General features: G+C 46.9%; 1 protein-coding gene across 1 annotated transcript in view; it reads left to right on the top strand.

Annotated features, from left to right (window-relative positions):
* Positions 1-16,132, top strand: part of LOC306743666 (metabotropic glutamate receptor 7-like) — a gene marked incomplete at its 5' end in the record, with an annotated part of 66,817 nt that overhangs the window by 38,388 nt on the left and 12,297 nt on the right. Inside the window, 4 exons of the mRNA XM_079226201.1 lie at positions 1,013-1,150; positions 2,851-3,055; positions 9,566-9,701; positions 13,757-14,692. Of these exons, the coding sequence (XP_079082327.1) occupies positions 1,013-1,150; positions 2,851-3,055; positions 9,566-9,701; positions 13,757-14,692 (1,415 nt within the window). The remainder of the gene's footprint in view (positions 1-1,012; positions 1,151-2,850; positions 3,056-9,565; positions 9,702-13,756; positions 14,693-16,132) is intronic.

Raw genomic sequence — 16,132 nt, 5'->3', positions numbered from 1 at the left:
GAACACTCAAAAAGAAATCCTATCATCAATGGTATTTTTTCAGTGCTTGGAGCTGGATTTCTCTGCGGCTGCACCCTCGAGGAAAGAGGAGCAGGTTGTCCTGTACGATGTGCAAATTCACCCCAGAAATAGAATATCACTGCAAATGTTGTCTGGTGTCACAAATCAAGACAACCACTCATCATTACAATCGAGCGAGGAAAAAAAAAGTGAAAGTCTGAGGTCGAATGTATCCTCTGCAGGCAGCGAGGCAGAATATTATTAATCCACCATGCATCATTGATGGTCTTTTGAAAAGAAAAATCAGCTGAGTCATCCGGCTCTGATTAGACATCATCACCTCTACCCACGACTCATCTGATGCGATTGGATAACAGAGAGTGCAGACGGAGACGGAGAGACTTTAAAATGTAAAATCCTCATTATTCTCAAGGAAAACTGTGCAGCCGACGGTAAAGAATTAAATAAAACACTGCAGCACGGTGAAGCTTTGTCCCAGCGCAGCTCCCTGACCCACATTGGGTGGTAAAGTCGCACAAACAAGAGAACAAAATGCAGCATACAAGCTTTTTTTTCTTCTTCTTAGCCGTTGTTGCAGCAACATACCTCTCCTCACGCTAGCGTCTTCACACATGCACTGAAACGAGCGCTAAGCCTTCAATCTGGTCCTTTTGCAACAGATTTAATGAAGGGGAGAAAAACTTGTTCAGCAACTGCAGGACCTCGCAGCCGGGAGGCAACAAGGCCGCGGCACCGCTTACAAGGCCTGCGTTATTTATTATGCATCCTTCTTTTTAATTCATGTCATTTCCTAGATGAAAGAAGTGATTAAAGTTCCATGGGGCTTGAGAGGAAGAGGAACCACCGTCGGTCCATTTTTGATGAAGTAGTGTGCGTTCAACACCGAGCCGCCGCCGCCGCCGCCGCCGCAACGTTTCCGCTTCATTTCCTTGCAGGTTTTTTTTTTTAAACAGGTCGATAATGGGTCCTTTCTCTTTCCCTCCGCCGGCAGGGTTCGACGAATACTTCACCGGGCTCACCCTGGAGAACAACCGCAGGAACGTGTGGTTCGCCGAGTTCTGGGAGGAAAACTTTGACTGCAGGCTCCTCAGCGCCTCCAAGAGGGAGGACACCAGCCGTAAATGCACAGGTACGCGAGCCAAGCGGCGTTACCGCTGATGGACGACGCGTATTCACACCCATCCCATGTCAGGTTGTTGTGAACTTGACCTCATGTTTCACATTAGTAGCTGCAGATCGGCTGTTTTTTCTCTCGTCTGCGGTGCAACCAGAAAGCCTAACACCAGGTGTTTCCTACCCAGCGGGCGCGGGACAGTTTATTATTAGAATAATAATGCGACCAATGCGTCTGCTGCTCCTGTGGCTTATGTCCTGCAACTCTTAAATCCCATAGTCCCTCTCTTCCCCCTTTAACCCAGTCACCTTGACAGCTCAGCCGAGTCGTGCCGTGTGTGCTAACTGTGCACTGTATTTAGTTGGGGAAATTGCAGGCGAAATGACAGGAAGCTTGATCACCGTCTTCGCGCCGGGCATTAATGATAGCGTTGTTACCGGTGATGCACGCTCGTATTACCTAAACTGTGCCTGTCAACGGTGTGACGGGCCTCGCGCCGCATTCATTACCCACGCATGATGATGCCTGTGATGTGGGACGCTGTATTAATTCTTTGCTTAGCATACGGGATGACGATAACGGCGGCGTGACACAAATTACTGTTTGCCGAAGGGTTCGGTTTCCTTTCTAATCTCCTGTTTGCCGTCTTTTGTCACGCGCCCGGAAGACGAGAAGATGCGCGTCCACTCGAACGAGCCGCTTCTGGAAAACGCACGTTTTTTCTTCTTCTTCTCAGCCGAGCTGATATTTCTGAAGGCTGAATCCAGGGAAACGCTCCGTTTAGCCTCCTGTGCAGAGCCCCTGAAAGTTAGGAAGGTTATGCGTGGGCTGAAATGTATGTTAAGTTCTGAGAAATGGACCGAAATGTCAGCACAGATTGCGTTTGACCTCCTTCGGTTTATGCAACTCTCCCACGTTCTTACATGTGTCCTATTACCGCCATCTGCCCCTCCGCTGAGCTCTGCATGTGCGCTACGAGCAGCTATCACCGAGGAGAGATCCGTCTTCTATTTTCCTCCATGCTGCATTTTTTTATTAACTGGGAGCCTGAATATTGAAACGATGATAATGATGATGATTATGATGATGAGTGCTATTAGAAGTAACAGTAGTATTCTCGTTGTTATCGTTAGAAATGCAGCTTTCGTATAAAGAACGGGCTAATTCTGTTTTTTTCTGACAAATAGCAGAAATCCAGCCGAGGTTTGAACATTACGTATTCAAGCGGGGTGCCGGCAAAAACCTTTACAGCAGCCCACAGCGAAAGGGCAGTGCACCGGGAGGAGGATATAAAAGAGCAGGAAGTCACCGCAGAAGAGTATGTTACTAAAGTTCACGGCGATCCTCATCACCTAGCGGAGCGAGGGCCCGCTCTCATCGGTCCCATCGCTCAGCAACGCGGTGCGGTAATTCAATCCGAGGCCCCGTCGTGTTCGTCTCGAACGCTTTGTCTCACAGCTCCGGCTTGATATTATTCACTTGGGAATTAAACACGTCTCCTTATTTTTGCTCTGCCACATTGTTCCTTTAGGTGTAATTCCTACAAAATCACAATTGAAGTCGCGTGGCAGCGAACGGTAAACGGAGGAATAAGAAATGAAGCTGGGGATGATAGCGAGCGCTGAGAGGATGTAACGCCTAATGGCTCACGGTGTATTTGCCTGTGAGTTCTCCTCCTTCTTTTGTTTTTTTTATCTCTCTTCTCCCTCCCTCAGGCAAGGAGCGCATCGGGAGCGAATCCAAGTACGAGCAGGAGGGGAAGGTGCAGTTTGTGATTGACGCGGTGTACGCCATGGCCCACGCGCTCCACAACATGCAGAGGGACTTGTGTCCCGACCACCCGGCCGTTTGTCCACAGATGGAGTCGGCCGAGGGGAAGACGCTGCTGAAGTACATACGGAACACCAGCTTCAACGGTGAGTGACGCGCTGGAGACGTCAACACACGCACACGGGATGCGTGGGCAAGAAAAGTAACATGGTCTTTTTCTTTCTGCAGAGTTTGGGACATTTTTGATACCGTTTAATCAACTGTAGGTTGTAGACAACTTTGGTTGTATAGAAGTATATGCTGCATGTGTTAAAGCTGCATTCTCTCTAATGACCAATAGGAGGCGACTCCTCTGGTTGTATAGAAGTCTATGCTTCATGTGTTAAAGCTGCATTCTCTCTCCTGACCACCAGGGGGCGACTCCTCTGGTTGTATAGAAGTATATGCTTCATGTGTTAAAGCTGCATTCTCTCTCCTGATTACCAGGGGGCGACTCCTCTGGTTGTATAGAAGTATATGCTTCATGTGTTAAAGCTGCATTCTCTCTCCTGACCACCAGGGGGCGACTCCTCTGGTTGTATAGAAGTATATGATTCATGTGTTAAAGCTGCATTCTCTCTACTGACCACCAGGGGGCGACTCCTATGGTTGTATAGAAGTATATGCTTCATGTGTTAAAGCTGCATTCTCTCTCCTGACCACCAGGGGGCGACTCCTCTGATTGTATAGAAGTATATGCTTCATGTGTTAAAGCTGCATTCTCTCTACTGACCACCAGGGGGCGACTCCTATGGTTGTATAGAAGTATATGCTTCATGTGTTAAAGCTGCATTCTCTCTCCTGACCACCAGGGGGCGACTCCTCTGATTGTATAGAAGTATATGCTTCATGTGTTAAAGCTGCATTCTCTCTACTGACCACCAGGGGGCGACTCCTCTGGTTGTATAGAAAGCTATGCTTCATGTGTTAAAGCTGCATTCTATTCAAAATCGCAATCGACAAACCAATGTGTGACGTCGTGACGACTTTGTCCATTTTTTATAAACTGACTAATTAATTTAAGGTGACCCTTCTGCATTAGTAAAAGGAAAACTGTTTTCCGACCTTTTCCAGTCGTTATGCTAATTAGTCGAACCACAGGCACCAGAGTGGTTTAAAATGTATTTCTTCTAACTCTTGGCACGGAAGCATGTCAGCGCATTCCCCAAAATATCAAACAATTGCTTAAAACTTGCAGACACGTAGGAAATTTACCCCCAAAATATGCATATTTTAGCAAGCTAACCACATCCGGCGTGAATTTTCTCATCTAACTCTTGGCAAGAAAGCAAACAGGCACGTTTAAAAAAAAAAAGAAAAAAAAAAGTCGAACACTTCATTGAACTCCTTCTTTATCCTCCCGAGTATTTACTCAAAGCTGCTGAGTCCACTCCAATCCACAGTGTCCATTTCAATTTGGAGAATAACTAAACCATGGACATATATGCAGTCATCTTCTGACGATGATTTAATTTAATTTAATGACTTATTCAATACCACCTCCTCTGTTTCATGCTCCATCTTCTACAATGTGAATCTACACTCGGCTTCATCTCACAACATCCTCTGGATCTGTGTGATATTTCTGTGATGTGTTATGGGTCTGCCAGCACTTGAAACTCTACATTATTCAGCCGCGCACAGAAATTGATGGGGAAGACACTTAACAATTAATGGCAACGAGATATTAATGACAATGGCTCTGAAACGCAGGAGAGAGTGGAGGGATGTCCCCAGATGGGAGATGAGTTTAAAACAATAGAGAACTCTTGTCATTACAAATGCGCTGTCGTGTGTGTCAGCTCATAGAAGCTCTTCTGAAGTACTTTGTGTCTTCTGCAAAATGTTCCAGATCATATTCAGCTATTCAAAGTGAGAAAACGTCGCATATAGAGGTGGACCGAGCTCTCTTTTCTTAATATTAAATACTCCACTTTGATGTTTCATCTGTGGGATCTGAGGAGATATGTGGGGGGAAATGTACTTGTATGTACCGTAAAAGCCGGGTTACAAGCCGCTACTATCTTCGGTGGTTGTCCCCGCTGTAGCAAGCTAGTGCTGCAGCTAGCTCCCCGATGCTGCTGCTACTGTCCGCGCCCCCTCTCCCCGAGTCAGGCGTCGAGACGGGGCTGGTTCCGCTACCTTCGGTGGTTGTCGGGGAACTAGCGGAAGTCAGCAGAGAGCTAGCAGAAGTTAGCAGAGAGCTAGCGGAAGTTAGAGGAGAGCTAGCGGAAGTTAGAGGAGAGCTAGCAGAAGTTAGCGGGGAACTAGCAGCAGCGCTAGCTGGCTACAGCAGGCACACCGACCGAACGTAGTAGCGGCTTTTAACCCGACTTTTACGGTACTTTACAGGATTGACGTATTGCACCAAAAAGTCACTAAAGACCCCGGTGTTCCGTTTCATTTGATTCTGTATTTTTGCCTCATTTCATTGTATGTTTCCAACACTAAATGTTGCACAAAATAAAAATAAACAAACTGCAGTCCAAAGAACTGAAAGGAGCAGGAAGCTTCTTTTGCCTGATTAAATTAATAAATAAAGAACGCATATACTAATACTAATACTTGCAAAATACAACATATGAGCACTTTAAAACAATATATTGTTTCTAAGTTTTAAGTATTGAAAAAAGAACAAACTATTGGTCACTATAGGTTAAATATAGTGTTACATAGCGGCGGATTAATACACATTTGCTGCAATGGTGAGTTTCCAGCAGCAGGGCTGTGTGTGTGTGTGTGTGTGTGTGTGTGTGTGTGTGTGTGTGTGTATATATAAACAGCTCCCATGTTTAACATAATGAAGTGCACTGATGTGACGTTTGATGTGTTTTTAATCGTTTTTTGGACAACAATGGAGGTCTGTGGTGCAGAGGAAAAGGACGTAACGGCACTTAGTTTGATTAATTCAGTCCTGGTTTTGCTCCTTTCTTGTGATTTGTTCCCAAGAAAAACATAGAATCTCACCAGAAGAATCCTTCTTGAACAGATGAGTTAATTATTAATATAACCGGCTACGCTACGCTGTAAATACTATACGATCACTTGGACACAAAAGACGAGAAAACCAACTCGTCAGTGAGCTAAAGGCTAAAGAGAAATAGCTGCCTCTCCCTCCAACACTGTCGCTATGGCAGCAGTGCAGAGCCGCCGAGAAGCCCACCGATTTTAAGGTGGTACTATGGAAACAGAATATATATATATATATATATATATATATATATAAATATATACATAAATATATGCAATTGCATGTGCAGTCGCCTTCCACATTTCAAGGAGACCTTAAGTAAGTGCAGATTCATTCATGGGATCGAGAACCTGCCGTCCGCTCTCCATAACCATCTGGAGATGTGCAGACTTTTTTTAATCTGTGTGTTGGTTTCCAGCTTTCTGAGAATGATTCACCTCGGTGTGGCACGACGGTTCATTTCACCTCGGCCAGAAATAAGATCACTGCCTCCTCTCCTCCTTCCTGCCTTTTGCTTTTATATCCTCAAACCCTCTTTTATTTATTTATGCCTTAACTGGTGTGTGCCGCTTCTCACGTCGGCCGTATCTCGCCGCCCCTCATTGCATTGAAAGACAGGAAACCACGCGCGGTGTGTGTGCCGCCGCTAATGTATGTTTGAGAGCGAAGGAGTGTTAAGCCTCCTTTGTTGATCTCCCCGCTGCGCCGGAGTCACGGAGCCGGAGACTGAGAGGCACCAAAAAAAACAAAAAAAAAGAAACGGGGGGAGAGAATAATGATGCGAGAGAAACACAGCAGTGGATCCCCGGTCCGCCCACACGGCTCGGCACAGCGGCGCTGCACTTTTTCTGTCGCGTCTTCGTTATCCACATGCAAATGGGGGAATCTTTCATCGGAGGAGCCCACACAGAGCATTTTTCTCTCGTCAACATAATGCTATTCTTCTTTATTTATTTTTTATCTGCGCACACAGAGACGCGCCGCTTAATTATTTGCTCTAAAGCTGAAGAGCGCCAAGTGCCCAATCACTCATGTCACTTCTACTGAATGACTTTGTGTGTTTGCTTGTATCGCCGCGTGTGTGTGTGCGTTTTTTCTTTAAAGTAAGAATGATAACCCTGTCGTCGCTTCTGCTCGCAGGAGTCAATACCTTGTCAACATCTTTATTCACCGTGTGACAGCGCGCTGACGGCCACCCGCCGAGCTTTTGGTTTTCTTTTAGCACTGAGGGAGTGTTTTTCTTCTTCTTCTTCTTTCACAAGCACACTTAGTAGTTTATTCCAAACACCCGTCCTGCTTCATTTAATGTGCCGACACACGGATCCCCGTGAATCCGTGCTATTCCGCGGAATATATAAACGTGCTGCCGCTTTGCATAACGGCGGATAACGAGGGGTTTGTGGCTCCGCATCCAGGTCTCATGAACGGACATTCATAAAGCTCGAGTCATATAAATGCCCCCTCGCCTGTGTTTTCTATTGAAACCTTTTGTCTCTCTTGTTTTACAACATGACATTTCGGGCCTGCAACTTTTGTAGACGGCCCAATGACAAATGTCCTTGCAAAATAAATGCTGGAGGGAGATGAAATTCCCCTCTGGCTGAAAACTAAGGAAAAAGGTGCAGTGGCCTTCCATCCAAAAAGCCACGAGCTCTGTTCTAGATACTAAACACAACATGCTCCCAAAAGGCTTTTGGACATATGCTCCTGATCTTTCCTTTTAGACTTTTTATAGCCGGAGCTATTAAAGTCCTTAACTCCCATGCCAAGTGTCATCAGACTGCCCCGGTCCCGTTTCAGATAAAGGTGCTTACTAGCGACTACAAGCAGTGCCAAGGTGAATTCTTGTAAAATGCAGCACTGCATTGTCTCCGTGTTGTGGAAGGGCAACAATGAGCTCATCAACAATGCAGACCGCATGTATAAAACAGAGTACACGTGTTTCTTTCCCCCCCCTTTAATGCCTTTCATCTGCATCAAAACGATGCTTCGCTCGCTCCGACTCCGCAGTCGTAATTGAGCAATATTGCACACGCAAAACGCAACCGCCGGCCCTCCGAGAGCTCGCAACAAATACACATTTTCTTTCCTTATGAATGTTTCAGGTGTCCGCGGTCCTCTCTGAGCTAATTAGTGGAATCTTCAGGGCTCCGCTTGAGACAGGCTGCTGCTCCGTGAGAGCAGATGGGGGCCGTATGATGCTTTTGGCTGACCTGCTTATCCTCCCCTGTTGTTGTCCGCTGTGTGATTGGAAAGCATTGCTTTTGACCCGAGGAGGTGCTTTTTTTTATATATATATTTTTTTTTTCTCTCTTCTCGAATTTTCTGATACGAGAGCACGGCCGAGAGGTCACGCATCTGAGCATGTGCCCGAATATCAAAATGAATTCCTCCAGAGGCCATCGGGCAGCCGTGATGAGGAAGCAGGGGAGGAAGTGTTATATTGGTCAGGAGGGAGCTTCCTTCCCTGCACGTGATTGTCATATATATGTATATATATATATATATATATATATATATATATAGGTCATTGTTTTTAGAGGTTTTAACTGGGAGCAGCAGACTCACACCCTCCTCGGTCCTTAGTGTGGAGCATGAGGGTCTCCACCGCTGTAAGGGTTAAAAGTTCATGCTTTTCTCTTTTCCTGTCACACCAGCTTCTAACACTTATCCATCCTGCTGTGTTCTCTCTCTCTCTCTCTCTCTCTCTCTGTCTGTCTTTCTGTCTCTCTCTCTCTCTCTGTCTGTCTTTCTGTCTCTCTCTCTCTGTCTGTCTGTCTGTCTGTCTTTCTCTCTCTCTCTCTGTCTGTCTGTCTTTCTGTCTCTCTCTCTCTGTCTGTCTGTCTGTCTGTCTTTCTCTCTCTCTCTCTGTCTGTCTGTCTTTCTGTCTCTCTCTCTCTCTGTCTGTCTTTCTGTCTCTCTCTCTTTCTCTCTCTCTCTCTGTCTGTCTCTCTCTCTCTTTGTCTCTGTCTTTCTTTCTGTCTCTCTCTCTCTTTGTCTCTGTCTTTCTTTCTGTCTCTCTCTCTCTTTGTCTCTGTCTGTCTTTCTGTCTCTCTCTCTTTGTCTCTCTCTCTTTGTCTCTCTCTCTCTGTCTGTCTCTCTCTCTCTTTGTCTCTGTCTGTCTTTCTGTCTCTCTCTCTCTTTGTCTCTGTCTGTCTTTCTGTCTCTCTCTCTCTCTTTGTCTCTGTCTGTCTTTCTGTCTCTCTCTCTTTGTCTCTCTCTGTCTGTCTCTCTCTCTTTGTCTGTCTTTCTTTCTGTCTCTCTCTCTGTCTCTCTCTCTATCTGTCTCTCTCTCTATCTGTCTCTCTCTTCGTCTCTCTCTCTATCTGTCTCTCTCTTCGTCTCTCTCTCTATCTGTCTCTCTCTCTGTCTCTCTCTCTATCTGTCTCTCTCTTCGTCTCTCTCTCTGTCTGTCTCTCTCCCTCCCTCTCTATCCCTCTCTCTCTCCTTATCTCTCTTTCTCTCCCTATCTCTCTCTCTCTCTCTCTCTCTGTCTGTCTCTCTCCCTACCTCTCTCTCTCTCTCTCTCCCTATCTCTCTCTCTCCCTATCTCTCTCTCTCTCTCTCTCTCTCTCTGTCTGTCTCTCGCTCTCTCTGTCTCTCTCTCTCCCTACCTCTCTCTCTCTCTCTCTCTCTCTCTCTCCAGGCAGCGCCGGCACCTCGGTCGTGTTCAACAAGAACGGCGACGCTCCCGGACGCTACGACCTGTTCCAGTTCCAGATGACCAACTCCTCCACGCCGGAGTACAAGGCGGTGGGCCAGTGGGTGGAGAACCTGCAGCTCCGGGTACGACGGCGACTCACCGGCACCGAGAACACGGGCGACAAACACACACGACGAAACAAAACGTCCTCAAACGCTTTCGTCTCTAAGCAGGATGTCTTCTGCTCAGCGACGCGGAAGATGTAAAATGAAGGCTTTCTGTGTTTCCCATAAATTGACACACTTTTGTGACAAAGAGATGGGAGGGGGAGGGAGGAGGCGCACATTGTTTACATCTCAACTGCAGAGAGAGCTCAGGTGTATTTTATGTGCAGAAAAAAATAAGCCAGAAGATGAATGTTGTCGTACTTTCCTCCAACAGTCAACAGATAAACTCTCACACACACATTGCAGTTGCCTGCTAATGTCATGAAATGTTAAACACATTACAAAGTCCGACAGCAAGTTACTATTAAAACACGTTTATATTCATAATAAATTATTCAGAAATATGCCAACGGCTGCTTTAAAAAAAAAAAGAAAACGTGCACTCAAACCGACAAAAGATAAAAAAAAAAATTTGTGTGGAATAATTTTAGTCAAGCACAAAAAAAAAATTGCACAGTTCAACATTGAAAAGGAGAAAGTGAGAAGGAATGATAATTAACATTTTTCACTCATTTGTGAGAGATCACTCTCCTCCCACTGCGTAGCTCTGGAGGACTGGAGATGGAGGAGTGGGAGGAACAGAAGAATGTTTTTAACCCGCGTGTCAAACCGTGCATGTTCTCCTGGAGACGTTGGCGTGTTGGAAGCATGTTGTGACGACGCACTAAATCTATGATTGCATCTCGTCAGATGGACCGGAGCGTAAATATGTGAAAATGTAACTTACACATCCATAAGATAAGCAGAAGCCTCGAGATAACAACACGGATTTTTAAATTTTTAAATAACTACCTACAAAAAGAAAAAAAAAGATGTTTAATATCGGGTCAGGTGTGGAGCTGGAAGACAGCTGCTGCGCTGCTTTTATTGGTGCGGGGTGTTGGTTCTCAGCCGCGATGATAGATCTCGCTGTCACAACACGAGAAGGGGCCGGGTGATTCATGCGGACAATAAAGAAACAGATGAGTTTTATTCTACTTCAAGGCAAACACGGCTGGAAAGCTGCCCGTGCTTTATGGCGGGGGGACGAGACCCGAGATGAACATTTTCTATGTAACTCCGATTACACATAAAAAATAAAAAACTATTTTTTTTAAACATGAGATTTACATACAGATGAGTTAACATTTGCATAATGGCTCTCGGGTTCAAAAATTATCCTCGACCGGATGGATCGGATGGCACAGGTGGAACGGAGAGTTGCGCCGACACTTTTAAGTGTGATTACAAAACGGAAAAAAAGCCGTTACGACTCAATTATATCCGGATGCAACAAGCCTTCACTTTGTTCAGGAGCGAAAACGCAACGGAGGCCCGGTGCACTTTTTTAACGCTCATCGATAGCTGCGCAAAAAAAGCTCTAATTAACGTTTTTTTTTTTTTTATTAACCAACAAAGCGGAAACCCCAAATGAAAAAGAGAGAGAGAGAGAAAACGATGGCAGCCGCCCGAGTCCAAGGTGTAAAAAAAAAAAAAATCCGGTCTCCATGGCAACAGAGCTGTTGGTCTCATTACCGTTTTCCACACTGTGTGTAATCGGGAGGTTTTCCAGAGAAGCGCCTGCTCATTGTCCAAATAACAAATGGCACCTTCATGCCCCCCAGATAAATGGCAGATGATAATCTATCCAGACACGACAGAGGCAACACATTTGTCATTCAGACACACACACACACCTACATGGTGTGTGTGTGTGTGTGTGTGTGTGTGTGCTGCAGCTCTGTATCTGCAATTATTGGCAGTTGCCTCATTTGGAGCAGGCTGTTAGCATCCCTGGCCGGATTCCTGTCGTGTGTGTGATGATATTTGCACCTCTGCTGCGTGGACCGTGGGTCGTGTGTGACGGCACCCGGCACAAGCGGTGAGACGGCGGTGGGTGAGGACCGTGACCTCTTCCAACGCGTCTGATGTCTGCTCACATCGGGTTAAAATCCATTTCGCGCCACGGAACGCACCGGCTGAGCAGCGAGGGAAAGTAGTGCATTTAAAAGAAGCACTTTTTTACATTTAGGTTGATGCCCCACTTATGTCTGTGTGCTACCTACGTATGAGCCTAGCTTAGTTTAACCCAAAAATAATCTGCCTACCTGCACATCTAGAGCTCTCTAATTAGCGTGTTATGTCTCGTGTGTTCGATCGGTGCAGAAAAGTGTAAAAAAAAAAGGAGAAGGAAGTCGTAATAGCCTGGCACACAAAACCCTGTCAAGCCACCACCTGAGCACACGGTGACATCGCCTGGCAACTAGCAGAGCTTTTTTTACACGGCTTCAACAAACTAGAGCTTCAGGGGTTCTGGACTGTTTCCTCACACTTCTAGTTAGCTACGCTAAGCTAACTGGCTGGTACCAATCCTTTCATCTAAATCTATGCAAACCAAGTTCTTTAAAGGTTCCCCGTGGTTATGTTTACTCTCTGAAAATGCATTGTGTGCATCCTTGAGGTTTAATCCTTCCTTGTGAGACATTCACAAAAAACGATTTTTAGTATTGAACATCGTGCATTTTTCTAGATCCATTACTGCTTTCCAGATCTATTTTCTTTCAACTCGTATTACAAATCTCCAGCGGCCGTACTGCTGCCTGCGTTATGCATTCACCTGCATTCACACATCTGCTTGCAGAGAGGAATTGTGGGTCAGAAAAAAGCACGCTGGCTTTCTCCCTGCAACATGTGACCCGACGCTGTACAACATCCTGGTATTTTTGGCATCCTGCATTTAAAATACTATGCATTGGGACGCACTAGATCCCTTTCTGGCGTACGTGATCGTATTGGAACGCACAGCGTGCCGTCTTCTCCCTCCTCGCCTCGCCTGCTGGCATTGGACTGCGCATGATGTCACTCGTGAGAACATACACAAAAACAGGGACAAAAAAAAAAATGTAAAAATTAAGCGGAACGCTTGATACGTTATTAAAGTTCTCAAACTCCGCAGGGTTCCTTTAAGCGATGAGCTCACTTCACATCAAGGAAATTAATTAGCGTTCCTTTCCAACGCGGTTTAATGCTCTGCCACTCTGTGGTTCCAGTGTTCCACGCACTCAAAGCACCTTTTAAAATCATATTAGAGCAATTTTTTTGAGAAAACAGGTTCAACCGCGAGAATGTGTTGTGTTCTCTACTTTTGTTTCTCGCAGTTTGTAACTGATTTATTTTTGGTAACTTGGCTCGTCATGCTGGAGAATCATTAATCTCCTGGTTGCTTTAAAGCCATGGATCAGTACACTTTCATCATAGATCATAAGATCAGCTCAAGAGTATTATGAAAGCTGTTTTAACGCCCTGAAAAAATAATATGTAAGAGCCCTAAAAAATTCTATTTTTTCACGGCTTTTTTCTTCTTCTTCTTTTTTTTCCAGGCTGACTTTATACATTGCGATTATAGTGCGGAGTTTAAACCATGAAGCACCTCGGGGCCCATTTCCGGATGGCAGTTTCCGATAGTTCTTCAGTGCGTCTGTATTCTGCGCTTTTCATTTTGATGACAAGATCATAAACAGGAATAGCTCGGCGAACTCTAAAAGAGGCATTTTGCAATCCCAGAGTCCCATTCTCCCTCCTTATCATCACATATTTCATACCTCACCGGCTCCTGTATTAAAACATAATGTCTTTTGCGTCTCCCACTTCCTTTATTTTTATTTCACTGAACAAAGGTAGGATCTGTTGCCCTGGTGATTTCCAGTATTAGAAAAGGCAATCCCTCTTTAATAATTGGCACAAAAAAAAGATGTACTGCGTTGGTTTAATTGTTTTTTTCAAATGGCTTTACGTTTATGAATTCTTTTCATCTGTTTGCAAAGATTGCATTGAACACTCTGGAGATAATTAAATAGTAATTAACGGCTTAATAAGTTGCCAATGCGAAATCAAGGCCCGAAATTCAGCCATTTTGTTTCTTCGCCCACATATTCGGCGCTACCTCCGGCTCATCGCCTCTGTCTGTGTGCTGTGTGTCGTCTCTCCACCAGCTGGAGGAGCTGCAGTGGCCAGATGGGGAGCAGGAGGTTCCCATCTCGGTGTGCAGCCTGCCCTGCAAGACCGGGGAGAGGAAGAAGAGGGTGAAGGGCATGCCGTGCTGCTGGCACTGCGAGCTGTGCGACGGCTACCAGTACCAGTACGACGAGACGTCCTGCCGGCTGTGCGCCTACAACATGAGGCCCAACCCCAACCGCACCGCCTGCCAGCCCATCCCCATCGTCAAGCTGGAGTGGCACTCGGCCTGGGCCATCATCCCCGTCTTCCTGGCCATGCTGGGCATCGTCGCCACCATCTTCGTCATGGCCACGTTCGTGCGCCACAACGACACGCCCATCGTGCGGGCGTCGGGCCGGGAGCTGAGCTACGTGCTGCTGACCGGCATCTTCCTGTGCTACATCATCACCTTCCTCATGATCGCCAAGCCCGACGTGGCCGTGTGCGCCTTCAGGAGGATCTTCCTGGGCCTGGGCATGTGCATCAGCTACGCGGCGCTGCTCACCAAGACCAACCGCATCTACCGCATCTTCGAGCAGGGCAAGCAGACGGTGACGGCGCCGCGCTTCATCAGCCCCACCTCGCAGATCGCCATCACCTCCAGCCTGATCTGCGTGCAGCTGCTGGGCGTGCTGATGTGGTTCGCCGTGGACCCGCCCAACACCATCGTCGACTACGACGAGCAGAAGACCATGAACCCCGTGCTGGCCCGCGGCGTGCTGAAGTGCGACATCACGGACCTGCAGATCATCTGCTCGCTGGGCTACAGCATCCTGCTGATGGTGACCTGCACCATCTACGCCATCAAGACCCGGGACGTGCCGGAAGACTTCAACGAAGCCAAGCCCATCGGCTTCACTATGTACACCACTTGCATAGTCTGGCTGGCCTTCATCCCGATTTTCTTTGGCACGGCCCAGTCGGCGGAGAAGGTGAGTCATTTCTCTCTCTCTCTCTCTCTTTGTCTCGTCTCTCTCCCTCCTCTCACAAATTCCTCTTTCAGTCCTTGGGCCCTGTTTTTATCTGGTCCAAACACATGCACACAAACAGTACATACACACACAGAGTTAGCAACTGTATAAGTTATGGGTTCATTTCCTTTTGATTTCACGTTCGCACGGCTCCCGATTCGCTTGGAAACCCACACTAGGACCACCGCGGACAGAAATAGGCATAGGAAAGGCGGAGGAAGGGGTTGATGCTAAGCACCCGGGATCCTGAACCGCTGCAGGAGCGATACGCACGGGGGTGCCAGCAGCTCCAGATGCCATTATCTTAACTCTCAGCCGCCTCGGGCTCAACACACACTGTCATGCCGTATTCTGGAGAGGGAGACGAGTGGGAGGAGGAGGAGGAAGGGGGCGGTAAATAGAAGTTTGATTGAACACATTCCATCTCCTGACAGCTGTGCTCTACTCAACAAAGCGTTTGACACCAAGCGGTACTGGAGTTGATTGAGAATATGACATTCTGACCCGGCACGGCGGTCGCTGCTTATCTAGCGAGCGCCGGACAGAATGCAGATCCGTCTGCCGGACGCGTGCGAGAAGTTTTCCACTCGACAGAATATCGACGCCGACAGGAAAGTGTTACTCGTGACCTTTTTGAGAGGCACGGCGTTCAATATCCTCCCCGCTAAGCTACCGCTATGAGATGGATCAGAAACGCATTTTCCTCATCTCAATTTGCTGCTGATTTCATAGATGAATTACACCCTCGGCAGCGATTAGGAGTTCATTATGTTACTCGCGGCGTCGAGCGAGGCAGTAATGTGTTTATCTTTCCCCTTTATGCAGTGAACTCTTTCCTCGCGCTCACCTCCTGCCTCTCGCCACAGCCTCCTGGTGCGACGGCCTTTCTCGGGCGCGTTTTCCTGCCAACTCCCTCGCCGCTTGCGAGCGAGAAGTGCCTTTGCATGTCTCCGTGACATCCTTTTTTCAGCCGCTGCAGTGTAGTTAAGGTGAAGTGAGGCTGACTTCAGTGTGGACACGCATTCCTCTCGACATCTCTCGTGTCCCTTCCTGAATACTTCTACACATCGGTGTCGTCGGGGATGAAGATGGAGAGCATTTGAGTCCCGCTCTCAGCTCCCAGCTCTCCATGGACTTGTGTTGTGTGGCGGTGTTTCTTTGTCACTTTTGTCTGCTAGCAAACAACAAAAAAAAAGCCTAAAAGCTGCCGTGGGGTTGGATTCACTCCCCACAATCAGATTTGAATAACCTCTCTCAGTCCAGGTTGATTCATGACAAACACCGGGACGATGAATCCAGCTTTCTTTGACTCGATGCCATTTAGAGGCCCTTGTTTTCCACACCTGTGACTCCGTTCCACTCCCCTCTTTTGTTTTGCACACTCAAACTCATGCGGAGGGA

Source organism: Taurulus bubalis (assembly GCF_910589615.1).
Source record: "Taurulus bubalis genome assembly, chromosome: 11".
Taxonomy (NCBI): Eukaryota; Metazoa; Chordata; class Actinopteri; order Perciformes; family Cottidae; genus Taurulus; species Taurulus bubalis.
The sequence above is the reverse complement of the archived record's forward strand: the minus strand, read 5'-3'. Positions and strand labels throughout refer to the sequence as shown.